This window comes from Hypomesus nipponensis, chromosome 2 (genome assembly GCF_054491055.1).
Source record: "Hypomesus nipponensis isolate SF chromosome 2, ASM5449105v1, whole genome shotgun sequence".
Taxonomy (NCBI): domain Eukaryota; kingdom Metazoa; phylum Chordata; class Actinopteri; order Osmeriformes; family Osmeridae; genus Hypomesus; species Hypomesus nipponensis.
In genome coordinates this window covers 20,429,804-20,457,500 of record NC_140362.1, presented here as the reverse complement: position 1 = coordinate 20,457,500, position 27,697 = coordinate 20,429,804, and the positions used below count along the sequence as shown (strand labels likewise).

At 50.8% G+C, this 27,697-nt stretch overlaps 4 protein-coding genes across 6 annotated transcripts; 3 read left to right on the top strand and 1 right to left on the bottom strand.

The window, feature by feature from the left end:
• Positions 1-179: 179 nt before the first annotated feature.
• On the bottom strand, positions 180-3,995 carry LOC146301465 (zinc-binding protein A33). The gene is made up of 6 exons (XM_084668223.1): positions 3,547-3,995; positions 3,141-3,236; positions 2,398-2,631; positions 1,722-1,744; positions 1,360-1,475; positions 180-1,228 (listed from the first exon to the last, which is right to left on the bottom strand). The coding sequence occupies exons 1-6, from the start codon at positions 3,730-3,732 to the stop codon at positions 675-677; spliced, it is 1,209 nt and encodes a 402-aa protein (XP_084524349.1). The 5' UTR covers positions 3,733-3,995; the 3' UTR covers positions 180-674.
• Positions 3,674-7,833, top strand: ino80e (INO80 complex subunit E). Of its 2 annotated transcripts, none has more exons than XM_084668244.1 (8): positions 3,674-3,696; positions 5,342-5,424; positions 5,522-5,592; positions 5,707-5,759; positions 5,894-5,969; positions 6,209-6,323; positions 6,617-6,715; positions 7,233-7,833. In XM_084668244.1, the coding sequence occupies exons 2-8, from the start codon at positions 5,344-5,346 to the stop codon at positions 7,434-7,436; spliced, it is 699 nt and encodes a 232-aa protein (XP_084524370.1). In that variant the 5' UTR covers positions 3,674-3,696; positions 5,342-5,343; the 3' UTR covers positions 7,437-7,833. The 2 variants fall into 2 exon arrangements, with proteins under 2 accessions (XP_084524370.1, XP_084524361.1); XM_084668235.1 differs by lacking the exon at positions 3,674-3,696 and adding an exon at positions 4,851-5,017.
• Positions 7,834-9,324: 1,491 nt separating this feature from the next.
• Positions 9,325-11,867, top strand: LOC146301463 (uncharacterized). Its single transcript, XM_084671088.1, has 3 exons — positions 9,325-9,891; positions 10,054-10,782; positions 10,902-11,867. Exons 1-3 carry the CDS (start codon positions 9,571-9,573, stop codon positions 11,415-11,417), a joined length of 1,566 nt encoding a protein of 521 aa, XP_084527214.1. The 5' UTR covers positions 9,325-9,570; the 3' UTR covers positions 11,418-11,867.
• Positions 11,868-12,170: 303 nt separating this feature from the next.
• vars1 (valyl-tRNA synthetase 1) lies at positions 12,171-27,477 on the top strand. 2 transcript variants are annotated; one of them, XM_084668190.1, is made up of 28 exons: positions 12,171-12,266; positions 12,696-13,048; positions 13,329-13,472; positions 13,602-13,815; positions 13,977-14,098; positions 14,218-14,293; positions 14,515-14,615; positions 14,705-14,832; positions 15,017-15,181; positions 16,615-16,696; positions 16,971-17,090; positions 17,205-17,313; positions 17,460-17,639; positions 17,855-17,979; positions 18,174-18,277; positions 18,392-18,550; positions 18,748-18,838; positions 19,212-19,317; positions 19,589-19,659; positions 19,763-19,888; positions 19,993-20,097; positions 24,687-24,834; positions 25,013-25,296; positions 25,555-25,779; positions 26,008-26,119; positions 26,458-26,636; positions 26,762-26,911; positions 27,278-27,477. In XM_084668190.1, exons 2-28 carry the CDS (start codon positions 12,698-12,700, stop codon positions 27,344-27,346), a joined length of 3,846 nt encoding a protein of 1,281 aa, XP_084524316.1. In that variant the 5' UTR covers positions 12,171-12,266; positions 12,696-12,697; the 3' UTR covers positions 27,347-27,477. The 2 variants fall into 2 exon arrangements, with proteins under 2 accessions (XP_084524316.1, XP_084524325.1); XM_084668199.1 differs by lacking the exons at positions 26,458-26,636; positions 26,762-26,911; positions 27,278-27,477 and having other exon boundaries at positions 25,958-26,046.
• Positions 27,478-27,697: the final 220 nt, after the last annotated feature.

Below are 27,697 nucleotides of genomic sequence, written 5' to 3'. Positions count from 1 at the left end.
TCAATGTCACACATGCCATTCAATTGGTTTGTTCTTGCAGTCAACCTCTACTGTTTCACCCTGCCTGCCCCCCCCAGTCCCCCCCTCCCCCCTCCCCCTCCCCTCCCCTCCCCTCCCCTCCCCTCCCCTCCCCTCCCCTCCTCTCCTCTCCTCTCCTCTCCCCTACATTCTCTTTAGCATAACTTCCATGGCCGTTCCAGTGTCAGTCAGTGAGGCAGGCATGACTGTGGTATTTATAGACAGGCCAAAGGTAACATGACAGTTCAGCTGACACCTGGTTTGGAGCAGTGAGAACTCATGCACACCACAAACTGACTTCTGATACCCTGAGAAAAAGCTTATCAACTCTATATACCGAATGCTTTGAGCTATTTATTCATGTTTTGTGAAATTCATGCAAGAAACAAGTAAAATGACAACGTTAATTACAAAGTCATGACAAAAACTGTCACAACAAGCACAGTTCAAGTAGAATATCATAACTGGCAGGAAGAGGAAATCAATGCAAATTGTACTATTGAGTGTTTCAATCAGAAATCCTACAACACATTAAACGGCTCTTTAAACAGATTCAAACAAAAAAAAGGACTCACGGTATAAAAACAAATAATATCTCTCTATTCCATCAGCATGCATGCCATTTAAGTAGAGCCTGCTGGTCCGTGGTGTTCTTCTCATAGCGAGGGGCTGAAGAGCTTAAGAGGACCCAGGTTCTTCCCATCGTCAGTGTCGCATGGGTTGTAGAAGGGGAACAAGGGAACAAGAACAGCCACAGTGGAGAACGTGTAGAGGGGCATCATGGTCACGGCGTCGTAGAAAGACACCTCCTCCTTCTCGCAGTCCAAGAACACCCCGATGCGGCTGGGCTTGACCGACACTCTCACCCTGGTGGGCTTGGGGTCTGTGCAGGCCATGATGGCCCCGCCCTTCAGGGACAGGGTCCACAGGCCGCTGGCTGTCCCGCTGGAGGTCATTTCGCCCCGGTGGACGTCCTCCCTCGCCACACCCAACCGCCAGGCCGTTTTGGGGCCCACCTCCACCTCCCAGTAGTGGCGTCCCGTGGTGAAGCCCTCGCGGCCCATCACGCTGTAGTAGTAGTGGAAGCGCCGGGGGCTGGCCTCGCAGCCACTAACGTCCTTGTCCTCCTCAAACCGCACCGAGGTGAAGGATGGAGACATGGTGAGGTTTGGGTGGGCCGTGTCGGGGTCAAAGGTCATCGTGGAGATGTCTTAGGAGCAGGAGACGGCGGGAGGGGGGAGATTGAAGTCAGGTGAGCCGGGTTCATGTTTTTTTGATGCTTTTGGTTTTTGTTGTTGTGTGTGCGCACTTGTATGTGCTTGTGTGTGTGTGTGTACTCACTTGGGTAGAGGCAACCCTTCATATGTTTCCATATCCTGTACTGGATCGGCCCGACGAACTGACCTGAACGAACCTCTGTGTCGATTTCGGCCGGAGGGATGAAGCTCACCTGGGACCTAGGGGGCGAGGAGGAGAGGGGGGAGCAGGGAGAAGGGGGGAGCGGGGCGAGGAGGAGGGAGGTGCAGGGAGAGGGGATTTAAACAGATGTGAGAATCACAGAACAACCTGACGGACAACAGAAGGATGAGGTGGGGGAGTGATTGAGGGACTGACAGGTGTCAATGGAAGGGGAAGAAGAAATGATGGTCTGATGTTGATATGAGACAAAGTTGAGGAGTAAAAAAGGTAAATGTTGAACTTGCCTTTTTAAGAGATCTTGAATATCCTGAGAACAGACAACAGGCCAGTTATTATCAACATCAAGGTCATCATAGCCTTAAAGTAAGCTACAACAAAACACATTTGCCCAACCCATCCAAAGTCTTTAGGCTTGGGATTGGTCCTTCAGAATACCCAATATAACTCTCACAGTGTTCAACACTGAAGCTGACCAGCCAGAGGTGTCTCCATCCTGGACATCTGCTCTGTCAGCAGCCTGTGTTCTCACTGACTCCCGATGGGAAATTGATTTAGACTTCAGGAACCCGGACAGGTTCACTCTTTAGCCCGATCGATGGCTCTAATTGATCCAATCAGGACCAGAACAGCTGACACCGTGGCTCTACGCGACCGACACTGGAGTTTGTTGGCGTGAGCGTTGCTTTCGCGCAGCTTCCGGAAGGTTCTATGGAGAGGTGTCCGATCTCAGGCCCACCGTTCCCTCTTTTCAAGACACCGATTCGGTCCAACACCTCAGTTATGTCACTCCTGCTTCATGTACACGACCCACAGACATAAACCCAGCAGTCTTACGAGAGCTACAAGACATGTTTGCCCTAGAACGACCAATGTCATACAGGACCAGGGACGCAATAGCAGGGAATGTATTGACCACTGGTGATGTGTTACTCTCGTGGCATTGAGATGAACACGACTCACTCTGAGCAGTTTGGGACTGTCCTCCTCGGTCAGTTTGCTGTTGAGCGTGAAGATGGCTCTCTCCAGGTCCCTCCCTTGCTCTGCGATCTTCTTCTCCCTCTCCCTAAGCAGCTTCACCTGCCTCTCTCTCTCTCTCCTCATCCGCTCCAGATCGCTGCTCTCCTCCTCGTCCAGGAACTGGTGAAGGTTCCGGAACTCGGCGCTGAGCTCTCTTTCCAGATCGTCAAAGCTCCTCTGAGAGAAGAAGAGAGATCTAGTAAATCTTAAGATCAGTCACAGTACATTATTATTATTATCATTATTAGTGCCAGTGTAACTCTATAATAAATCAAGCTGAAATATATATATATATAATATTACTATGATAAAAAGTCTACAATCAGATTATGTTACATAACGGGAACTGCAGCTACGAGACAGACACATTTAACTTTTATGTCAACAAGTATTGTATCAGGGGATATGCACAGATGGTACTTTGCAGCATCAACACAAACAAAGCTACAGTAGTGGAGAGTGGACTGCTTTGATAAATGGGGGTCAGATGGCTGAGCCGTTCGGGAATCGGGCTATTAATCAGAAGGTTGCCGGTTCGATTCCCGGCCATGCAAAATGATATTGTGTTCTTGGGCAAGGCACTTCACCCTACTTGCTTCGGGGGGAATGTCCCTGTACTTACTGTAAGTCGCTCTGGATAAGAGCGTCTGCTAAACGACTAAACTGAAATGGTTCCGTAAGAATACCTCCACATCCAGCGACTCCACGTACGTCTCTCTTTCTGCCTCTCTGCATTCGTCCAACTCATGTTTAATTCTTTTTATAGCCTGGACCAGCTTCTCCTTTAACACAGACAGAGACCGTGCAGAGAGGCGATTGTAAAAAGACAGCACAAAAAAAGAGACCCTTGTCATGACAATTTGAGTACAGTAAGTAAGTAACATGTCAAGTAACTTGAGAATGAATCACAACGGTTACAATGGATGGACATGGTATTGGAGCAGTTCTTTGTGAATATAACTTTTTGGGGGGTGAAAATTCAAATGTGACAGCATGCTTGTAAAGTAAATGCGTGAACATGTTTCTATCATATTTGGAAAACGTAGAAATGCATATACATGAACGGTGGAAGCTGTAAACTGTGAAGCTTACCTTGTTGCCAGGGAGACAGCTTTTTTTGCAGTTGTTGTTGATGTCTTTTGTGTGATTTTTGTACATTCCAGGTTCTCCTAATGAGACAGGAGTCAAATAGAGCGACTTTGGGAATGAACGAGGGGACTGAGGAGGGGTCATAAAAGAAAGGTGAGTAAGAGGGAGGGACATAAAATGGAAGGACATGGAAAGAGGTCGTAATAAATCACAGCGAGAGAAAAAGAGAGAGAGGAAGAGAGAGGAGCAAGGTGAAGAGAGAGAAAAAGAGAGACAGTCAAGAGAAAGATGGTTAGTTTAAGACATTATCGAAGGGCACAATCCGAGTTGATATGGTCAAGACCACAAAAAAGACAACAGTAATGTCATCCATTCATCCATCCATCCAGGGAACTCTCCAGAAAGTGTGTTGACAAGTATAGGTCACCCTCTTCAATGCTTGGCTGAAGACAAGTCCAGTAAAAAGAGAGTGAGGAGATAAAGTCTGCCAGGATGGTCTAGCAGGCAGGCAGGCAGGGGGAGGGGGGGGGGGATTTATGGAACAGAGAAGACAATATTCTATTTCTGTCTCGCAAAAACAAAGCAGGGAATTTATCAGGGGAGAGAGTCAGTCTGCCATGGAGACAGGGATTGTATTTCACAGGGAGTGGTTAGCCTGGAAGGGATGCAAGTGTTTATTTTTGTATGTTGGTTCAGTAACATCCGAGTGTCTCAGGAGTGGAGGGTAAACCAAACACTATAAAGGCATATTTATACAGAAATATGTGTAGGGCTTGGAAGAGCAGTGCTGATACGTAACCAACCAATCAGAATTTCTCTCCTCTCTCTTCGACCCTGTGTCAAGTACATCGCATTGCCCATGCGCTGCACACGCGTAAGGAAAACACCTACTCATACTCCTGCTGTCCATATCCCACTCTTAGGTTTCCTTCCTTAGAAAAAAGTAGCCGCTCTCTATCGCGCACACACACGTGCACATACTTGCAGACTGGTTGTGCACAGGCAGCATTACTCATCTCTCTGCGAATGCACCTCATCTATAATTCATTGTGTGAGATACTGCTGTGACTGTACTGAGCACAGGGTGAGCTGCAAAGTCAGCACACTATGCTGAAAGGTCTTCAGGTTTGTGAACTGTATTCTGAGGGTTAAAGCTAAACATTTACTGAATGTATTTTGTGAGAAGCCAACGCAATGCATGCTCATATTACTGAACTGAGTTGTAAACAGTAGTAATAATAGTATCTCTACAGGTCAATTATCATGACAACTACCGAATCACGTAAATCAATTTTTTTCAAACGCAGAAATCTAATGTTTGGATAATCCACATAGATATATATAAAGGCCTTTATATATATCTATGATAATCCACTGCATGAGCAATGTGATAGGCCCCACCCTTTCCGGCGCTTAATAATGACACCATGGAAGTAAACAAAGAGCATGTCGCACCGACAGGTCCAAATGAGAGGTACGACTAGCTAGCTATTTGATATTTGTTGATTAAGAGTTTATAAACGCGTCGTCTACTAATTATATTGTCTACCGTATTATAGCATTTTTGATGTAAAGATTATATGTGGTTATAATTGCCAGGAATTATTATAGGCCTACATTTTCGAGCGATAAGGGTACCTTACACATACTATTGCACAAATCTAGCACTAGCTAATGTGGCTAGTTAGCTCAGTTAATAAAAGCTAACAGTAGCTACCAGGCTAGACAGATAGAATACCCGTCGGAGAGGACCTTGACTGAGTATACGTCTCGTGATTATATGCTTGTTTTTCATTAGAAATGAATGGCCAAGCTGATTTAGAAGTTGACTACAAACGGAAATATAAAAACCTTAAACGCAAGTTGAAATTCCTGGTTTATGTGAGTACTCCGCGTTATGAATCTACCCCCTTTCAACATCTCAGCTACTCAGATAAAACACTGTTAGCTAATATGGTGTTTATCGTTATTGTTCCAGGAGCAAGAGTGTTTTCAAGAGGAGCTTAGGAGAGCACAGAGAAAGCTGCTAAAAGTTTCAAGGGACAAAAGGTGATTAAGAATTGCCATGCTTTTCAAGGTCTTCTTTGGATACGCATTGAAAGATGACGTCCATACAGACAGTATAAATATGCCCTCACCTTCTATAATCGACTTGATCTGCAGCTTTCTTCTGGACAGACTACTGCAGTATGAGAGGGTGGATGAGGACTCCTCAGGTAAACAAGACCTTTCGTACATTGAATTCAAACACAATATAAATATACACAATATAAACACAATAAAATATTTCACGATAAGTAGTGTTAGTATGCTGTCAAATGACGTATGACCACGTGCTGTTGTGTTGTAGATTCTGATGCCACAGCGTCATCAGAGAACAGCGAAGTAGAGGTCCTTCGAGAGAGAGAAAGAGATGGAGGAAAAAAGTTAGTATGTCATACTAATTTTGCAAATAATAATAATTAACTGAAGTTGTATAGCACTTTTTGTAGATACTGAAAGATGCTTCACACTGGGTATAAAACATGGAACATGAATAAAATATATAGGTAATAAATAAAAGACTGTTGAACGCAAGCTTGAAAAGTTGGGTTTTGAGGGCCTGTTGGATAGATGGCATGGTGTTTGTTTGCTTGTTCATCATCTATTTTTCTCTTTGTTTTAGAAGGAGAAGTCCCGGTGCACCTCCTCCATCCTCCTCGTCTCCCCAGCTCTCCCTCCTCTCCCGCTCTGGGGGTAACCCCCTTCAGTCGGCCGGATCTACGCCCTACCTCAACACCGTGAGTCTTTCCCCACGAATAGCAACACGGTCAACAAGTCATTATCATTCCCTATCCGCAAACACAATCATTGCTTTGATTTTCTTTTCTTTTTTACATTATCAGTATCATTTTGAGCGCTTCCATTAGCTGTTTTATTTGTATTTATTTTAACATTTTACTCACATGTCGTTTTGTACTCTTTTCTTTTTTGTGTCCTTTGTTGTGTATCACGTTTTCATGGTGGTTGCTGTATTCGTTTGATCTACGTGTGTGTTGTGTTGACCCATGGGGGATGGGGGCGTGGGGGGCAGTTGCCTTTTCCGCCCGAGTACTTGGCCCCCCCATCCGAGAGACTGAAGAGAGAGAGAAAGACAAAGATGACCAAATACAAGAAAGAGACTTCTGGGAAGGTGAGAGAGTCAGAGGAGCTGCAGACAAGGTTGTCTGGGGACAGTCCACCCTTAGACCTCAGCGGAGACGAGCTATGCACGGTCGACATGTGTGTCGTGCCGTGCATTTGTCAATGTTCATTCATGTTCAGTGTTTTTCCACGGTACAGCCCAAATCATTTACATTTAGTCATTTAGCAGATGCCCTTATCCAGAGCAACTTACACTAAGTACAGGGACATTCCCTCCGAGGCAAGTAGGGCGAAGTGCCTTGCCCAAGGACACAACGTCCTTTGGCATGGCATCGAACCGCCAACCTTCTGATTACTAGCCTGATTCCCTAACCGCTCAGCCCCCTGACTCATTAACAGACACATTAGACAATTTAACTCCCCCCATGATCTCTTTCTATCATCTCACGCTTAATCCCTCTGTCCACACTTTCATACCCCCCCCCCCCCCCCCCTTATTTGTTTCCTCCCTCTAACCCTCCCTCCTTTTCTCACCCCTCACCTCTCCTTTCTGGAACATCCCCCAGGTGGTGGCCCCGTTGGCCGCCAATTACCCAGCAGCCCCTGCGGGGCCCCCGACAGCGAGCACGGCGTTCAGCTGGGTGCCGCGGCAGATGCTGAGCGGGGACGCCGCTGAGGAGGAGGGGGACAGTGAGGGCGACAGCGACAGAGACGAAGAGAGGGGGGAGGGAGACGAAGCCGAGCTGGTCATCGATCTCCCGAACGAGTGAATGAATGTTGTATCGGCGTATGTGTGTACGGTAGTGCGACTGTGCTTGTGAACGAAGAGTATGTGTTTGGAGAGTGGTAGACTGTGTGTTTTTATACATTCACAACCCCTCACAATGATCTTAGACTTTGGGCCAAGCTCCCCCCTGAGGATGCTGATGGAACTGCAGCGTTGCACTTGACCAGCTGAGCACCACAGTACTCATGTGTACTGTCATTGTTACCAGAATCCATAGAGGGCATGAACAATGACTGGAGTTCAATTATGTTTTCTATGTTTTTTTTCTTCCCCCACACAGCTAATAATACAACTATTCCCAGTTGGTATATTTTGTGCCTATACCGCTTCAAATCATTAAAGTGGTGATATTTCATCTTACTAAATTGTTACTGTTTAAATATGAGTCCGGATTCGCTTATTCTACATCGGATACCACAATGGCGAGTCTGTGAACTACAGCAGGTATTGTTTGTAAGGAATGTTGTTTTGTGTTTATAACCCTGAACAAACACATACTTTCCTGCCCCTCCCTAAGGCATCACACTTAACAGTCCAACAGATCCACCCAAAATACCAGTACAGCAGCCATAGACAGGAATGTATTTACATTATTTAACTGCACAAGCTAAGGGCATTTAGTAAGGGAGAGGGCACTTTCTCAACACGTAACGTTCTTAACGTTCAGCTTCTTAAGGTTGACTGGTGAAAGTGCACATGCTGTACAGATGTTCTGACTGTGTTTGACATGCTCCTTGTCAGTTGGCTTCTCTGTCAGAGGAATTCTCTCATCAGAGTTACCAGTCTAGTGCCAGGGTAGATTTCTCAGAGGGTTAGGGATCCCCTCCAGCTACCAGCCGCTGAGCAACATTGCTGTCTAGACTAGTCTTCTCTCTGGCCTTTTAGTAGGCTGTCAAATATGTTTGATGTTATTTTAAATAGTCATACTTCACCATTAAAAGGCCATCTTGTATTAGCGAATGAAGATACAGTGAGTCAGTAGGACAAGCATGTCTCAACAAGCTTATTTTTCTGGGATTAGAGAAATTGGCAGCTTTGTTCAGGCAAGGTCATACAGCATACAGCACACTACCATTTTTTCATTGGGAGAGTGGAATCTCATCAATTGTCCTGTGAATAAACACATTATTGTCGTGTCCGATGTGATTTCTGCCACATAGAAGCTCACAAGGAATTGCCTCGGAAGGCAACATAGAGTACGCCGGGGCAATTCAAGTGACCAGCACAGATTTCTGAAGGTGCAGATTCCCACGAGGGCTATGCTGCGTTGTACTTTGATGCAGCTGTATATTTTTTTACTGTAGAGCATACTCAACCACAGCAGTTAAATCAATGACAAGTCAGCGCTTTTTTCGCATGGTGTGTTTACCAAGAGAATGGGCCATTGAGCTTGTCAATCTGATGGCTAAGCCTTGCACAAAGGGGTTTGTTTGGGAATGCAGACATACAGGTAGATGGCCATACTCACTGGGTGTTGGTTTGGTTTGTGTTTTTGATAGCAGAAAGAAGTCTAGGTGTAACCACAGACAGAGAGCAAGGGAGGGAGGGAGGGAGGGAGGGAGGGAGGGAGGGAGGGAGGGAGGGAGGGAGGGAGGGAGGGAGGGAGGGAGGGAGGGAGGGAGGGAGGGAGGGAGGGAGGGAGGGAGGGAGGGAGGGAGGGAGGGAGGGAGGGAGGGAGGGAGGGAGGGAGGGAGGGAGGGAGGGAGGGAGGGAGGGAGGGAGGGAGGGAGGGAGGGAGGGAGGGAGGGAGGGAGGGAGGGAGAGAAGGTTGAGGGGAGTAGCCAAAGAGAGCGTGAGTGGGAGAGAAAGAGAGAGAGAGGGAGAGAGAGAGGTTGTCAGGGAGGGGGAAACGAGACAGTAAGCAAGATTGTGCCTGCTCACAGACACACAGGACAGCACGTTGCACGGCTAAAGAAGACAGAAATGGGTGGAGACAGGGTGGAGGAAAGAACAGGGAGAGATTGAGAAACCGACAGGAGCTCCTCCAGACGGCAAGAGAGATTGCCAACGACAGCCACCATTATCTCTCTTTTTTTTCATCTGCGTCAATAGGAGGGGAAAAAACCTCTGCATAATTGATCAACCTCTCCGTGTGTGGCGGTGCCGAGCTCTACGTCATGCTAGGTCCAGCTCCTGCGGTTGGCTGCTTTCTGGCAGTGTTGGCGTTGGACCTGGGCCTTGTGCCGGGCCTGACACTCTCTGCGGAGAAGGATCCAGGCTTTTCCCTCTGCAGCCACTGCTTCTACAGAGAGACCCCCCCACTGGGGTTCTCTGAGGGGGGGCTCAACCCCCTCTGTCACAGGTTGCCAGGGGGACAGGAGTTGGCCATGCTCTACAGCCCGACCTGTGACACAGCTGTCTACTCTGCCTTCCGTCACAGCCGTGGTCGCGAGGAGAGAGAGGGAGAAGAGGAGGAGGGAGGAGAGGCTGGGCCGGGGGTAAGGACACACATTTTCACATTGAATCTCCCACCACATGAAATGCTGTTCTTGCCTGAAGCTGTTGTATTGGTGTGTCGAAGGAAGCGTCTTAACAGATTTGTACATGCAGAGCATTACACATTAGGGACTAACATAAACAATCTTAACATCTCCCCCCAGACAGAGGAGACGCAAGACGAGCCGGGCGAGGAGGTTGTGGACGATGAAGGGTCACAGATAGATGTCCCCCTGAGGTTAATCCCAGCTCTACTGAGCAGCCAAGGGGCTGAATTTACAGACTCTCCCCTTCGCTCCTGGGACTCCCTGGTCACAAAGGTGATCCAAGACAGTTTCCTGCCCCAGTGTTCCTCCACAGGGGGTGATGTCTTTGTCCTAACAGGGACCACGGGAGAAGAGTCAGGGGAGGGTTGTGAGACCACGGTGGTTTGGGCTGCAGTGTGCTGTGGCGGCCCAGAGACTGGGTTTAATGTGGCGCTCCTTAGAGACACCAAAGGAGGGGAGAGGGTGGTGAGTGTGAAGGAGCTGGAGGAGACTGTTGGAGTGACAGAGCTCTTTTCAGGAGGTTGTGGGGGGGCAGGTGAGGAGGCAGAAGTGGGGGTAGCTACTCTGGTTGGGGAGGCTCTGGCTAGAACTGTAGAACAACAGAAGGCAGAGGGAACAGTAGCTGATTTGACAGAGGACGAGGTCCCGAACGAGGTGCAGAGCTACGCAGCACCCGTCACCTCAGAGAGTCTCTCGTCTTCAGAAGACAATGACACGCTGGCTTCAGACACAGACTCGGACACAGAGTCCGGCAGCGCTCTGATCTACATCCTGTCCTCCTCCTTCTATCTCCTCACCTGTCCCCTCCGGCCCGTCGTCTCCACCATCACACAACTTCCTGGACAGGTGAGAGGTTTCATCGCGCTCTAACCGCATGGTCGCAATGTAGCATCACTGTGTTTGGTTTCTACTACTCAGTCGACGGGCGTAGCTTCGTCTGATCCATGTCTGACCTTCCGAATCAGGTGACGTACGTGCTCCAGGAAGATCTGGGAGTCCTCACGGCCCTGCCTGGAGACACCCTCTCCCTCTTCCACCTGATGGCCTCAGACCTGGCCTCTGGCCTGGGCTCGGCCAAGGACCTGCTCCTGGCCCTGGGGGAGATGTCCTTCTCCTGCCTGTACTCCGTCGCCGCTCCAATAGTGGAGGCTCTGCTCGCCAGCTGTCAGACTGGGGTCACAGGGATGGGGACCCTGGCTGGGGATGGGGTGGGCATACTCAGAGGGGTGGTGGACAGTGCTTGGTGGGTGACCAGCTTGTTTGGGGGCAGGTTGTGGGAGCAGAGCGAGGGGTACGTGGGGGCTGTGGTGTCAGAGCTCGGGGGGCAGGCCACAACGGTGGGTGGGGGTCTGGGGACGCTGATGTGGAGGTGTGGGAATGGGGTGGGGAACGTTGTGAAGATGGCTCAGGGTTTTGTGGTGGGGGGGGTGGGGAGTGTCGTGGGGGGGGTGACGGAGGCCTTTGGCCAGGACTCAGGGTGATTTGGGTATAGCAAACAGCCAATCATGTGACACACCTTTAGCCGACATGGAAACATTTACCTGTTACAATAGCATGTGCCAAGCCGAGGCTAAGTGACATATTAATCTTGCCACCAACATCCCACAAAATAATAGACAGACACCATCGTTTACTTTCAATGTTGCCAATCCTAAAGTAGACTATTCCTTTGCAAGATTAGTACAAACAGTATTTTCAACTCAACAGCTCACTGTATGTTGAAATGACCTAAGTGAGTCACCTACTGAAAATGGAATGTGCTTAAGCATTGCATTTAGGCTACAGGCAGCTAGTATTGGTACATAACTCGTATATTGAAAATTGTATACGGCCATTTGATCAATGATGTATATAAGATTATGGATTTTCTCAAGACTTTCCACCTGAAGCCAATTTTGTCTGTATATGTAGAAATTGCTATAATAAATGCTGTGAGCTTATACAGAATGTTTGGTTGATCAATGTTTATTTAGTTCATGACTAGATTGGGGTAAAGGGCATAATTTGTATTTATATACACTGCACTGGTTTAATACAGTACCTTGAACTCTCTAATTTGCACAAACTAAGAGTGCTGTTTTTTTCACATTGGGTGTTAGATTAGAAATGTATGAGACCAAACAGCTTTATCTTAAAAAAAAAAGGCATCCTTTGAGGAACCCTTGATGGGGCGGAAATGAAGCAGAGACTAGGAACCAGGAACATGTGCAAGTTGCATCAGACGGCGGTTTGACGACACATTTCACCGCTCAGCGGCAATACAAGACTCGTGTGTGGTGGCAGTCCGGATGCTAACTTAAGCTGACGTCTCTTTCGTTTTCATTCTAAAGGTATGGTCGACGGAAATTTGTATAAAAATGCAACTATGTATTTCAGGTGACAACAGTCAAATGAATGCGAAGGAAAAAAAACGAATTCTGCAGTATAACATATGATCTAGCTAACCAGATCACAAATAGTTACTGACAATTAGCTAGCCGGTTAGCATTACTTGTTATAGTACTAGTAGCAGTTATTTGACAGGTGTCAATGGTAGATTTTCATGCACGGAAAAGTCAACTAGTACTACCGTTTGTAATGTCATTTAACTAGCCTCTTGCGTAAATGTAACGAAACTAGTTAACTGCCTGGCTCGAGTTGGGTAATGCTCTCTGAGGACAATGTTAACGATAGCGACAGGGCCAACCATCAGTGGCATGTTAAACGTTATTGACACACCCCCGTACGCACTCCTTCCCCCCATAACTTCATATCACCAGGGATGGCCTCTCTATATGTGTCCCCCCATCATGACGACTTCAGAAGCCTCCAGGCTCTCATTGCCGCCGAGTTCAGCTCCTCTCATCCTCGCACCGTCACAGAGGACCCGCAAGCCGGACTTCCAGCCCGCCCTCGGCCCACCCTTGTCCTGGGTCATGGCAAGGAGGAGTTGGTCTTGACAGGGTCCAGTGCTGTCAGCTGGTACCTGGCCTCTCAGGGGAAGAGGACTGGGACAGATGCTAAGCAACAGAGCCAGGTGTGGCAGTGGATGAGCTTTGCGGATAATGAGCTTGTTCCTGTGTCCTGTGCTGTGGTCTACCCACTGCTGGGGGTGAAGGGTCTGGACAAGAAGGTGTGTCTCTCTGTCTTTCTCTGAATCACGCTCTGTCTCTCTTTTTCTTTGTTTCTCTTTCATTCTCCCTCTATCTCTGAATCTCTCTGTCTCTTTCTTTCTCTCTGGCTCTTTTTCTCTGGCTCTATCTCTTTCACACACACGCCTACATACACACACACACACACACACACACACACACACACACACACACACACACACACACACACACACACACACACACACATTCCCTTGGCCAAATTGGTTGGTTTGTTGACATTTTAATTTTGTTCTGTCTCAGCTCCAACAGAGTTCTCGAGCAGAACTCCTGTGTATTCTCAAGGTGTTGGACCAGTCTCTAGAACCCAAAACCTTCCTGGTGGGAGAAGCCATCACTCTAGCTGATATCTCCGTGGTAACAGCCATCCTCCTGCCCTTCAAATACGTACGTATCCTTTCCTTTGTAGTTGTCGACTTGTCGCGTTGTAATTCACCCGTCCATGTTAGCTAAGGATTAGCTGCTGTGGTTGCTGCCATCTGAATTAAAATTCTTGTAATCTCGTTCCGTCTGTAGGCTTTGGAGCCCGCAGACCGAAAGTCTCTGGTCAACGTCACCAGGTGGTTCAGTACCTGTGTCAACCAGCCAGAGTTTCTGAAGGTCCTGGGGAATTTAACTTTGTGTGAGAAAATGGTTCCGGTGACTCCCAAGACCACCCAAAGCCCCGCCGCTAATGCTGCTAAAGCTGCTAATGCTAACCCAGCTGACCCTCCCCCTGCTGCTGCTAATGGTGAGTGTATAACCACACTGAAACACACTCAAGTCATTATAAACTTCTCAGTTGCGTTTGTAACACATGGAGCAGTCTCAATGAGCTTCGTGAGCATGAGTATGTGTGTGTGTGTGTGTGTGTGTGTGTGGCGGTTTTCAAGATGTGCTGTCGTCTCTCAGGCCCCCCAAAGACAGAGGCCCAGCTGAAGAAGGAGGCGAAGAAGAGAGAGAAGTTGGAGAAGTTCCAACAGAAGAAAGACACAGAGGAGCAGAAGAAGAAACAGAAGCCAGAGGGAAAGGAGGTGCAGAGACGAATCACTGTTGATGGTCAACCGTAGCTTTATGCTGTATTTGCCTTGACACTTGATACATCATTGAAACTTTAACCTGAAGTCATCCGCTTCTCTCGTCTCCCCTGCAGAAGAAGGGCAAACCAGAGAAGAAGGAGTTGGGGGTGATCTCGTATGACATCCCGACCCCACCTGGGGAAATGAAAGGTGCGTTGGGACACTTGATAAAAAAATAAAAAATACATAACAAAAAAATCACCCATAATGTAGTGTGAAAACATTGAAACTTAACTGTAGAAAAAGGCTGTTCAGCGACAAGTCTTTAGCACATTAAATTTAGAGCAAGGTACCATCTCCCAGCTTGCTTGTGTGCACACGTGTGTGTGTGTGTGTGAAACCTGTGTGAACTCTTCCTCTCCCTGTGTCAGATGTGCTGACTCCGTTGCCTGACTCGTACAGCCCCCAGTATGTGGAGGCAGCCTGGTACCCCTGGTGGGAGAAGCAGGGCTTCTTCAAGCCAGAGTACGGGGTGAGGAACATACCACATGCACAAACCCAGGAGGGGTGGCACGGATCAAACCACTGTCTTATGCCTTCCCGTACCCTACTTTTTTCCAGCGGAAGAACATCTCTGAGCCCAACCCCCGCGGAGTCTTCATGATGTGTATCCCTCCGCCCAACGTGACCGGGTCTCTTCACTTGGGCCACGCCCTGACCAACGCCATCCAGGACAGTCTCACGAGATGGTAACTAGCGAGCCTGCTACGTGCTAACGCTCTTTCAGCGTGATGTCATGTCCTGCCACTTGCACGTCAATAAAGGAGGTTTTGGAGTTATTGTTCGTACACTCCCTCACTTGTTACTTAACTTTAACACCATGTTGCTTAGTCACTGGTCACATGCCAACCCGGTGTGTCGTCCTCTCCTCAGGCACCGCATGCGCGGCGAGACGGCGCTGTGGAACCCAGGCTGCGACCACGCGGGCATCGCCACCCAGGTGGTGGTGGAGAAGAAGCTGATGAGGGAGAGGGGCATGAGCCGCCACGACCTGGGCCGAGAGGGCTTCATCCAGGAGGTGTGGCAGTGGAAAAACGAGTGAGTGGGGAGGGTGAGGGGTGGAGGGAGAGGGGTGGAGGGAGAGGGGTGGAGGGAGAGGCGTGGAGGGAGAGGCGTGGAGGGAGAGGGGTGGAGGGAGAGGGGTGGGGGGAGAGGGGTGGAGGGTGAGGGGTGGAGGGAGAGGGGTGGAGGGAGAGGCGTGGAGGGAGAGGGGTGGAGGGAGAGGGGTGGAGGGTGAGGGGTGGAGGGAGAGGGGTGGAGGGAGAGGGGTGGAGGGAGAGGGGTGGAGGGAGAGGCGTGGAGGGAGAGGGGTGGAGGGAGAGGCGTGGAGGGAGAGGGGTGGAGGGAGAGGGGTGGGGGGAGAGGGGTGGGGGGAGAGGGGTGGGGGGAGAGGGGTGGAGGGAGAGGCGTGGAGGGAGAGGGGTGGAGGGAGAGGGGTGGATATATGAATATATATATATATACATAATTTTTTGGGGGGTGTGGCAGTTTTCCAAGCACAACACAGTTAGAATAATGAATGTAGGACAGCTTCTCTATTATTTCTCAAATTAAAAACTTTTTATTTTTATGTGCTTATCACAAATTGAAAGCACAAATGTCAGTGTCCAATAACCTTCAAAGGGCACAATTACCATTAAGAAAGGCTGGTGGGATCAGCCAATAGGAGACCGACTACGCTTGTCAACAGACTTATCAGCTAGAGTTATTAGAAATGATGGTTGGTCTCCTGCAGTAGGCTAATAGCGCACTGTTTTCTTTTTATGCTCGCAATCTTTAATTTAGTGAAATGGTGCGTTCATGATAAAAGTTGTTTGGTTGTTGTTCTTAGTCCTCTGATTTTTGAACCTTACTTAGTTCTGTAAAGTTTATAAATAGTCTATGTAGCGGTCGGACCAGTGCTGTGGAATGTTCAGTTTAGTTTTCGACAGTGGTCGGATATTATTAATATCATGTTAATAGGCCGTATAATATTTGTCTGATTATGATGGCGTTGTTAACATATTATTTGTTGTATATTGTGATGTTCATTGTCTAGGTTCTGTGTTGTTTCAACACCACCATTCATGTAGGTTAAGAAACAGAAAACTCTGCTAATTTCCTAGCAATAAATCTAGAGCTCCAACAGAAAGCCGTGTCCAAGAACTGTGTTCTAACACCCCCCCCCCCCCCGGAAACGAACACATCGCACCAACCAGCTATATTTCTCACCTACACCATTGTCATAATAAAAATAAATAAAAACGTGAGGTATTGGTCTTTGGTATCGGGGGTATTTTTACGAGTACAAGTACTTGAGCTTGCTATCGGGCCGATACTGATGCTAATATCAGTACTGGTGCATCCCTAGTTTCATTTTTACTGGCTGCTTACTGTTTTAGTAATTGTTTGCTGTTCTCTTAACTGTCTCTCTGTGTGTCTCTCTCTCTCTTTGTGTGTGTCTCTCTCTCTGTGTCTCTCCTGTGTTGCAGGAAGGGAGACCGTATCTACCACCAGCTGAAGAAGCTGGGCTCCTCTCTGGACTGGGACAGAGCCTGCTTCACCATGGACCCTGTGAGTAGCTGCAGTCACTCCCCCTGTCTCTGTCCCTGTCTCTGTCCCTTCTGTCTCTGTCCCTGTCTCTGTCCCTTCTGTCCCTGTCCCTGTCTCTCCCCCTGTCTCTGTCTCTGTCCCTGTCCCTGTCTCTCCCCCTGTCTCTGTCCCTGTCTCTGTCCCTTCTGTCTCTGTCCCTTCTGTCTCTGTCTCTGTCTGATCCTGACATGAACACCGTCAGCCTCATCTGATTGTACTGCTCCACACTCAACTACGTGTGTGTGTTTGTCTCTAGAAACTGTCCTATGCAGTCCAGGAGGCCTTCATCCGTCTGCATGAGGACGGGGTGATCTACCGGAGCAAGAGGCTGGTCAACTGGTCCTGCACACTCAACTCTGCCATCTCCGACATCGAGGTCAGACTGCTGTTTCTACTGACGCTTGTGAACGCAGCTCAGCTCCCCTGTTTTGATCTTGAACGCGGCTCTAACATTGCTCTGTACTGATACGACTGTGCTGTGGTGCTCCAGGTGGATAAGAAGGAGCTGTCAGGCAGGACTCTGCTGCCCGTGCCTGGCTACAAGGAGAAGGTGGAGTTTGGAGTTTTGGTCTCCTTCTCCTACAAGATCGAGGGATCAGGTGAGGGGGAAAGAAAAACGAGAGGAGGAGAGAGAGAGAGAAGAAATGTGTCGATGGTTTTGGTACGGAGGGGGGGGGGGGGGTGGTTAGGGGGTTTAGGGACCACGGATGTTCATTTGAGCTGTTGCCCCCTCTTGGGTCCCCAGACGAGGAGGTGGTGGTGGCCACCACTCGTATAGAGACCATGCTGGGGGACTCTGCCGTGGCTGTGCACCCTGCCGACCCCAGGTACCAGCACCTCCGAGGGAAGACCGTGCTCCACCCCTTCTGCTCCCGCAAGATGCCCATCGTGTTCGACGACTTTGTGGACATGAGCTTCGGAACAGGTACACGCGACAGGGTTCTGTGTTTGCAGAGCGGAGCTTCTGTTTGGGGCTGGACTGGGATCGTGTTGGATGTCAGTTGTATTCAGACACACACACACACACACACACACACTCTCTCTCTCTCCATCACCTTTCTGTTCCTGGCCTTTTTCTTACCCTTCCCTCGTCTTCTCATTCTTCCCTCTGTACCTTCCCCCCCCCCCCCCCCCCCCCAGGTGCTGTGAAGATCACCCCTGCCCATGACCATAATGACTACGAGGTAGGAGAGAGACACAAGCTGGCCTTCATCAACATCCTGGACGAGAACGGCCTGCTTATCAACGTGCCCGCCCCCTTCTTGGTACCTAGCCAATCATGACCTCTCCACACAAATGCTTCCACATGATTATTCATTTTTTACATTTTCTTTTAACTTTTTGGCTGCCCTGTTTGCCCTCTTAACTCTTCTCCCCCCCCCCCCCCTTTCTCTCAACTCCTGTCTTATTCCCTCTCTCATCATCCCTCCCTCCCTCCCTCCCTCTGTCTGTCTCTCAGGGGATGAAACGCTTTGAGGCCAGGAAGGCTGTGCTGCAGGCTCTCAAAGACAGAGGGCAGTTCAAGGACATCAAAGACAACCCCATGGTGGTGCCGGTCTGCAGGTGAGTGTGTGTGTGTGTGTGAGTGTGTGTATGTGTGTGTGTGTAACCGTACTCAAATCCGAATCATGCACTGTGGACGGTGAGTTCGAAACCCCCCGTGTCTCTGTCCTGCAGTCGCTCCAAGGACATTGTGGAGCCCCTGCTGAAGCCGCAGTGGTACGTGGCCTGTGCAGACATGGGCAAGCAGGCGGCCGACTCGGTCAGGGAGGGCCGCCTGAAGATCATCCCAGACCACCACCTCAAGACCTGGTTCAACTGGATGGACAACATCAGGTGAAGCTCCTCGGCTGAGCAGGTTCCTCCCTCCTCCCTCCTCCCTCCTCCCTCCTCCCTCTGTCACTCCTTTACATGGTCCTCCTCTGCTGTCCCTGGTTCCTCTCTTTCTGTGTGCCCTCATCCCCTTCTCTCTGTATCTCTCCCTCCCTCCTTCCCCCCTATCTCCCTCCCTCCTTCCCCCTCCTCCGTTCCAGGGACTGGTGCATCTCTCGCCAGCTGTGGTGGGGTCACAGGATTCCCGCCTACTTCGTCACAGTGAACGAGGCGTCCGTCAAGCCAGGAGAGGTCTGTGCTCCCTCTCCCTCTCTCTCTGTCTTTCTCTCTCTCTACCCACTTAAAATTCATTTCTCCGCCTCGCATCTCTTAGAATTCAAATTTTGTCATCCTCTTTCTTTATCTATCTTCCTCTCGCTCCCTCTCTCTTCTTCTTCTCTTGCCTTATGTTCTGTGTCGTGCTGCCCTCATCTCGCTGTCTGTCTCACCCCTCCCTCCCTCCCTCCCTCCCTCCCTCCCTCCCTCCCTCCCTCCCTCCCTCCCTCCCTCCCTCCCTCCCTCCCTCCCTCCCTCCCTCCCTCCCTCCCTCCCTCCCTCCCTCCCTCCCTCCCTCCCTCCCTCCCTCCCTCCCTCCCTCCCTCCCTCCCTCTCCCCTCTTCCTCAGGACATGGACGGTCATTACTGGGTGAGTGGGAGGACAGAGGAGGAGGCCAGAGACAAGGCGGCCAAGCGCTTCAGCGTGTCCGCTGACAAGATCAGCCTGAGGCAAGGTAAGAGGGAGGGAGAGGGCTGGTGGAGGGGAGGAAGGGGCTGGTGGAGGAGAGGAGGGGGCTGGTGGAGGGGAGGAGGGGGGTGGTGGAGGAGAGGAGAGGGCTGGTGGAGGAGAGGAGAGGGCTGGTGGAGGAGAGGAGAGGGCTGGTGGAGGAGAGCCCTTCAGAAAGACTGGAGAAGGAATCGCCATGTTCAGAGCGTGGTCACTTCTTAACGTGGCCAGCAGATGGCGCTCCTCCTTCACGTTTCTGACTCGTCCTGCCGTTTCAGATGAGGATGTCCTGGACACCTGGTTCTCCTCGGGGATCTTCCCCTTCTCCATCTTCGGCTGGCCCAATCAGGTGAGACGTCTGCTGGTGTGCGACACGTCGCACCCACAACTAAACACAACTAAACACCCGTGTTCGACGGATGTTTTGTTTCTTCCCCCGCGTGTCTCTCCAGACCCAGGACCTGAACGTGTTCTACCCCGGCACGCTCCTGGAGACGGGACACGACATCTTGTTCTTCTGGGTGGCGCGGATGGTGATGATGGCACTCAAACTGACGGGAAAACTGCCCTTCAAAGAGGTGAGGAGAGGGAGGAACAGGACTGCAAGGGAGTAGCTGTGCTGTGGAGCTGCCCTCCTGGTCAGGCTGTTTGTACTAACGTGTGTGTGTGTGTGTGTGTCAAGGTGTACCTCCACGCGGTGGTGAGGGATGCACACGGCAGGAAGATGAGCAAGTCGCTGGGCAACGTCATTGACCCCCTGGATGTCATCACTGGGATCTCTCTAGAAGTAATCACACACACACACACACCCCGCTCCTTCCCAGACACACACACACACACGGCTCCTTCCCCCACACACACACACACACACACACACACGGCTCCTTCCCACACACACACACACACACACACACACCCCGCTCCTTCCCAGACACACACACACACACACGGCTCCTTCCCACACACACACACACACACACACACACGGCTCCTTCCCAGACACACACACACACACACACGGCTCCTTCCCACACACACACACACACACACACACACACACACACACACACACACACGGCTCCTTCCCACACACACACACACACACACACACACACACACGGCTCCTTCCCACACACACACACACACACACACACACACACGGCTCTTTCCCACACACACACACACACACACACACACACGGCTCCTTCCCACACACACACACACACACACACACACACACGGCTCCTTCCCACACACACACACACACACACACACACACACACGGCTCCTTCCCACACACACACACACACACACACACCCCGCTCCTTCCCAGACACACACACACACACGGCTCCTTCCCACACACACACACACACACCCCGCTCCTTCCCAGACACACACACACACACGGCTCCTTCCCACACACACACACACACGGCTCCTTCCCACACACACACACACACACCCCGCTCCTTCCCACACACACACACACACACACACGGCTCCTTCCCACACACACACACACACACACACACGGCTCCTTCCCACACACACACACACACACACCCCGCTCCTTCCCACACACACACACACACACACGGCTCCTTCCCACACACACACACACACACCCTGCTCCTTCCCACACACACACACACACACCCCGCTCCTTCCCACACACACACACACACACACCCCGCTCCTTCCCACACACACACACACACACACCCCGCTCCTTCCCAGACACACACACACACACACCCCGCTCCTTCCCACACACACACACACACACACGGCTCCTTCCCACACACACACACACACACCCCGCTCCTTCCCACACACACACACACACACCCCGCTCCTTCCCACACACACACACACACACACCCCGCTCCTTCCCAGACACACACACACACACACCCCGCTCCTTCCCACACACACACACACACACACCCCGCTCCTTCCCACACACACACACACACACACACACACACACACACAGCTCCTTCACACCCCGCTCCTTCCCACACAAACACACACCCCGCTCCTTCCCACACACACACACACACACACCCCGCTCCTTCCCAGACACACACACACACACACCCCGCTCCTTCCCACACACACACACACACACACGGCTCCTTCCCACACACACACACACACACCCCGCTCCTTCCCACACACACACACACACACACCCCGCTCCTTCCCAGACACACACACACACCCCGCTCCTCCCACCCTAACCCTATATACAGTATGTACACACACACACACGGCTCCTCCCACCCTAACCCTCCATACAGTATGTACACACACACACCCCGCTCCTTCCCCCAGACACACACACACACACCCCGCTCCTTCCCAGACACACACACACACCCCGCTCCTCCCACCCTAACCCTATATACAGTATGTACACACACACACACGGCTCCTCCCACCCTAACCCTCCATACAGTATGTACACACACACACACGGCTCCTCCCACCCTAACCCTACATACAGTATGTACACACACACACACGGCTCCTCCCACCCTAACCCTACATACAGTATGTACACACACACACACGGCTCCTCCCACCCTAACCCTACATACAGTATGTACACACACACACACGGCTCCTCCCACCCTAACCCTACATACAGTATGTACACACACACACACGGTTCCTCCCACCCTAACCCTACATACAGTATGTACACACACACACACGGCTCCTCCCACCCTAACCCTACATACAGTATGTACACACACACACACGGCTCCTCCCACCCTAACCCTACATACAGTATGTACACACACACACACGGCTCCTCCCACCCTAACCCTACATACAGTATGTACCTACAGCTCCTCCCACCCTAACCCTACATACAGTATGTACACACGGCTCCTCCCACCCTAACCCTACATACAGTATGTACACACACACACACGGCTCCTCCCACCCTAACCCTACATACAGTATGTACACACACACACACGGCTCCTCCCACCCTAACCCTACATACAGTATGTACACACGGCTCCTCCCACCCTAACCCTACATACAGTATGTACACACGGCTCCTCCCACCCTAACCCTACATACAGTATGTACCTACAGCTCCTCCCACCCTAACCCTACATACAGTATGTACACACGGCTCCTCCCACCCTAACCCTACATACAGTATGTACATACAGCTCCTCCCACCCTAACCCTACATACAGTATGTACATACAGCTCCTCCCACCCTAACCCTCCATACAGTATGTACACACGGCTCCTCCCACCCTAACCCTACATACAGTATGTACATACAGCTCCTCCCACCCTAACCCTACATACAGTATGTACACACGGCTCCTCCCACCCTAACCCTACATACAGTATGTACACACGGCTCCTCCCACCCTAACCCTACATACAGTATGTACCTACAGCTCCTCCCACCCTAACCCTACATACAGTATGTACCTACAGCTCCTCCCACCCTAACCCTACATACAGTATGTACACACGGCTCCTCCCACCCTAACCCTACATACAGTATGTACACACGGCTCCTCCCACCCTAACCCTACATACAGTATGTACACACGGCTCCTCCCACCCTAACCCTACATACAGTATGTACACACACACACGGCTCCTCCCACCCTAACCCTACATACAGTATGTACACACGGCTCCTCCCACCCTAACCCTACATACAGTATGTACACACGGCTCCTCCCACCCTAACCCTACATACAGTATGTACACACGGCTCCTCCCACCCTAACCCTACATACAGTATGTACACACACACACACGGCTCCTCCCACCCTAACCCTACATACAGTATGTACACACGGCTCCTCCCACCCTAACCCTCCATACAGTATGTACACACGGCTCCTCCCACCCTAACCCTACATACAGTATGTACACACACACACACGGCTCCTCCCACCCTAACCCTACATACAGTATGTACACACGGCTCCTCCCACCCTAACCCTCCATACAGTATGTACACACGGCTCCTCCCACCCTAACCCTACATACAGTATGTACACACGGCTCCTCCCACCCTAACCCTACATACAGTATGTACACACGGCTCCTCCCACCCTAACCCTACATACAGTATGTACACACGGCTCCTCCCACCCTAACCCTACATACAGTATGTACACACGGCTCCTCCCACCCTAACCCTACATACAGTATGTACACACGGCTCCTCCCACCCTAACCCTACATACAGTATGTACACACGGCTCCTCCCACCCTAACCCTACATACAGTATGTACACACGGCTCCTCCCACCCTAACCCTACATACAGTATGTACCTACAGCTCCTCCCACCCTAACCCTACATACAGTATGTACACACACACACACGGCTCCTCCCACCCTAACCCTCCATACAGTATGTACCTACAGCTCCTCCCACCCTAACCCTACATACAGTATGTACACACACACACACGGCTCCTCCCACCCTAACCCTACATACAGTATGTACACACGGCTCCTCCCACCCTAACCCTACATACAGTATGTACACACGGCTCCTACCACCCTAACCCTACATACAGTATGTACACACGGCTCCTCCCACCCTAACCCTACATACAGTATGTACACACGGCTCCTCCCACCCTAACCCTACATACAGTATGTACACACGGCTCCTCCCACCCTAACCCTACATACAGTATGTACACACACACACGGCTCCTCCCACCCTAACCCTACAGCACTTCTACTGCTCCCTTGGGTGCCATTGCCTCTCTCTTACAGTCTCTCACTCTCTCTCGCCCACTCAGTTACATCTAACAAATGAACACTGGTCCAGAGGGGACCATGTGTGGTCTAAGCTTGATGAAGCCCCTTAATCTGCTCCTGACTGCCTATATTAAGCCCATGAATAACCTTCCAGTGCGAGCGCTGCCCGGTCGCAGTGAGAACAGACGGCCTGTAGAGGGCGCTGAGCAGGGATTAGACTGCAGTAGTCTGCAACCAGCACGACTGGGTGGAAATTTACTGATGCCGAGTCATGATTATACACCCTTCAAGTGGGCTAACCAAAGTCTTTTTTTTTTTTTTTTTACAAATTCCCTTCAATAAACCGGAAATATATATATATATTTTTTTTAATAAAGACATATTTTGGGAAATACAGTATTGTAAAACCCAAAAGGTAATGGGACATGCATGGTTATTGATATCTCTCGCCCCTCCCTCCCTCCCTCCCTCCCTCCCTCCCTCCCTCCCTCCCTCCCTCCCTCCCTCCCTCCCTCCCTCCCTCCCTCCCTCCCTCCCTCCCTCCCTCCCTCCCTCCCTCCCTCCCTCCCTCCCTCCCTCCCTCCCTCCCTCCCTCCCTCCTCAGGGTCTGCACGCCCAGCTGAAGGACAGTAATCTGGACCCTGTGGAGGTGGAGAGGGCCAAGCAGGGCCAGAAGGCAGACTACCCCAGTGGCATCCCTGAGTGTGGGACAGATGCCCTCAGGTTTGCCCTGTGTGCCTACACCAGCCAAGGTACACCTCACGCGTCTCTCTCTCTCTCTCTGTCTCTCTCTGTCTCTCTCTGTCTCTGTGTCTCTCTCTGTCTGTCTCCTGCTCTCTCTGTCTCTGTGTCTCTCTCTCTCTCTCTCTCTCTCTGTGTCTCACTCTCTCTCTCTCTGTGTCTCTCTGTCTGTCTGTCTCTCTCTCTCAGGCAGGGACATCAACCTGGATGTGAACCGTATCCTTGGTTACCGCCACTTCTGCAACAAGTTGTGGAACGCTGTGAAGTTCGCCATGAGAACGTTGGGGGACAGCTTTGTTCCCGTGGAGACGGCCCGGCTGTGTGGCGAGGAGGGCGTGGTGGACCGCTGGATCCTGTCCCGGCTGTGCGCCGCCGTCGGCCTGTGCGGCGCCGGCTTCCAGGCGTACGACTTCCCCGCCGTCACCACGGCAATCTACAACTTCTGGCTGTATGAGCTCTGTGATGTCTATCTGGTGAGTCAGAGAGGACAAGCATTTAGGTTTTGTTGTTGTGAGGAATAAAGATGAAGGTAATAAATCTTTGACGATGTTATCAACATGTAGCCATCAGCTAAAGCCATCAACATCAATAAAAAGGAACAAACCTGACCTTCCTCACCTCCTCCTCTTCCTCATCTCCACTTCCCATCTTGTCTTCACTTCTGGCTGAATCACTCTCCCTCTCTCCTTTCCTTTCCCTCCCTCGCCCCCTCTCTGCCTCCCCCCCTCCAGGAGAGTGTGAAGCCGGTGTTGGGCAGGGCGGAGGAGGACAGCCAGAGCCAGAGGCAGGCGCAGGTGTGCAGGCAGACCCTGTACACCTGCCTGGAGACAGGCCTGCGTCTGCTGGCTCCCATCATGCCCTTCGTGGGCGAGGAGCTCTACCAGAGGCTGCCCCGCAGACAGGCCCAGGACAACAGCCCCAGCATCTCCGTCTGTCCCTACCCCGAGACTGACACGGTGAGGGGGGGAGGCAGGGAGGGAGGGAGGGAGGTGGGACAAGTTGGAGAGTTCAGGGAACAAGGACAGAAGGACAAAATTATATCTGTAAAAAAGAGATTAAAGCATTGAGGGGATTTATGAAACATCATTTGTATAGCCTTTTTTAATAGCTTTTTTTTTTTTTTGACCTGTAAAGCTGTGATTCAGTCTGTCTTCCTGTGGTTCACGGTCTGTTCACGGTCGTAGTTCTGCTGGCACAGCGAGGAGGTAGACCGGGAGATGGACTTTGTGATGACCGTGGTCAGGACCATCCGCTCACTCAGGGCCGACTACAACCTCACCAAGACCCGCGCCGACTGTACGTTGGAGCACACAGCATAAACATTTACATTTAGTCATTTAGCAGACGCTCTTATCCAGAGCGACTTACAGTAAGTACAGGGACATAGGGGCAAGTAGGGTGAAGTGCCTTACCCAAGGACACAACTTCATTTTGTCATGGCCAGGAATCGAACGGGCAACCTTCTGATTAATAGCCAGATTCCGATTCCTAACCGCTCAGCCATCTGACCCCTAAACACACACACACTTTACTCACATTGTACTAATCCATACATCCATATTTCTCACCCACCTAGGCTTGTATTGGAAATGTATTGCTAACCTGCTCTCCGCCCGGCCCACCTTCCTCCCCAGGCTACCTGCAGTGTATCGACTCTGAGACGGTGTCTGTGGTGCAGCAGTACAGCTTGCAGATCCAGACCCTGTCCTACTCCCAGGCCGTGCACCCCACCTGCGGCCCCCAGGGGGCCGTCCCAGAAGGGTGCGCCGTGGCTATCGCCTCCGACAGGTGCACCGTTCACCTCGTGCTCAAGGTAGGGGTGCTCGACACACACACACACACACACACACACACACAGGCCACACACACACACACACACACACACACACACACACACTTCTTCCGCTGTCCAGCTAATCAGTGTGTGTTCTGCTCCAGGGCCTGATCGATGTGGAGAAGGAGATGGCCAAGCTCACGACGAAGAAGGCTGAGCTGCAGAAACAGATGGACAAGCTGAGAGAGAAGATGGACAAGAGCGACTACAAGGAGAAGGTGCCAGGGAAAGTACAGGAGCTGGATGCTGAGAAGGTGAGGGGAGGGCAGGGGGAAGGAAGGGAGGGCGGGGGGGGCAGGCAAGGAGGGCAGGGGGGAGAGAAGGGGGGCAGGGAGGAGGGCAGGGGAGGTGGTTGGGCTCATACTGATTGGGGCAATGCTTACTGAAGCATAGGCAAACTGAAATAGCTGGTGACAGCTTGACAGTGGGGTCATAAGTGGTGCTCGAGGTACACTAGACATGACTGGTTAGTTATTCTGGTTAGTCTCTCATTACTCTGGTTAGTCTCTCATTACTCTGGTTAGTCTCTCATTACTCTGGTTCACTGGTTGCATCAGGTTTTTTGGGGTTGGGATCCAGTCCTTTCCTGAACATTTCTGCTCCACATCTCTCATCTGTAGATGCGTACGAGCCAAACTGAGCTGCAGAAAGTGACCGAAGCCATGGACAACTTTAAGAAAATGATGTAACTACCTCTCCTTTTCCCGCTTCTTCAGTTTATAATTTTGCTAGATTTATAAAATATCATGAGCGTTGTGTTTTGTCGCTTTTCATCGTGAAAAATGTTGAGGGACGTTTCAAATAAAGACCTCGTATTAGACCTTTGTGTTTTATTACCTTAAAACCCTTGTTCTGCCTTCGGGTCTTTGTGACCCGTCGTCGTGTCGCGACAACTGGGGGGTCTGAGACAGCACAAAGAAAATGCTTCACTTTATTTTTGTATGAAGTAAAGTTGTCGCAATACGATGCCGTCGATGCCTGTATTGATCTCGTTTGAGGTGTTTGGATTGAAGTGGAATATTGACTTTTGTTGATGTGGA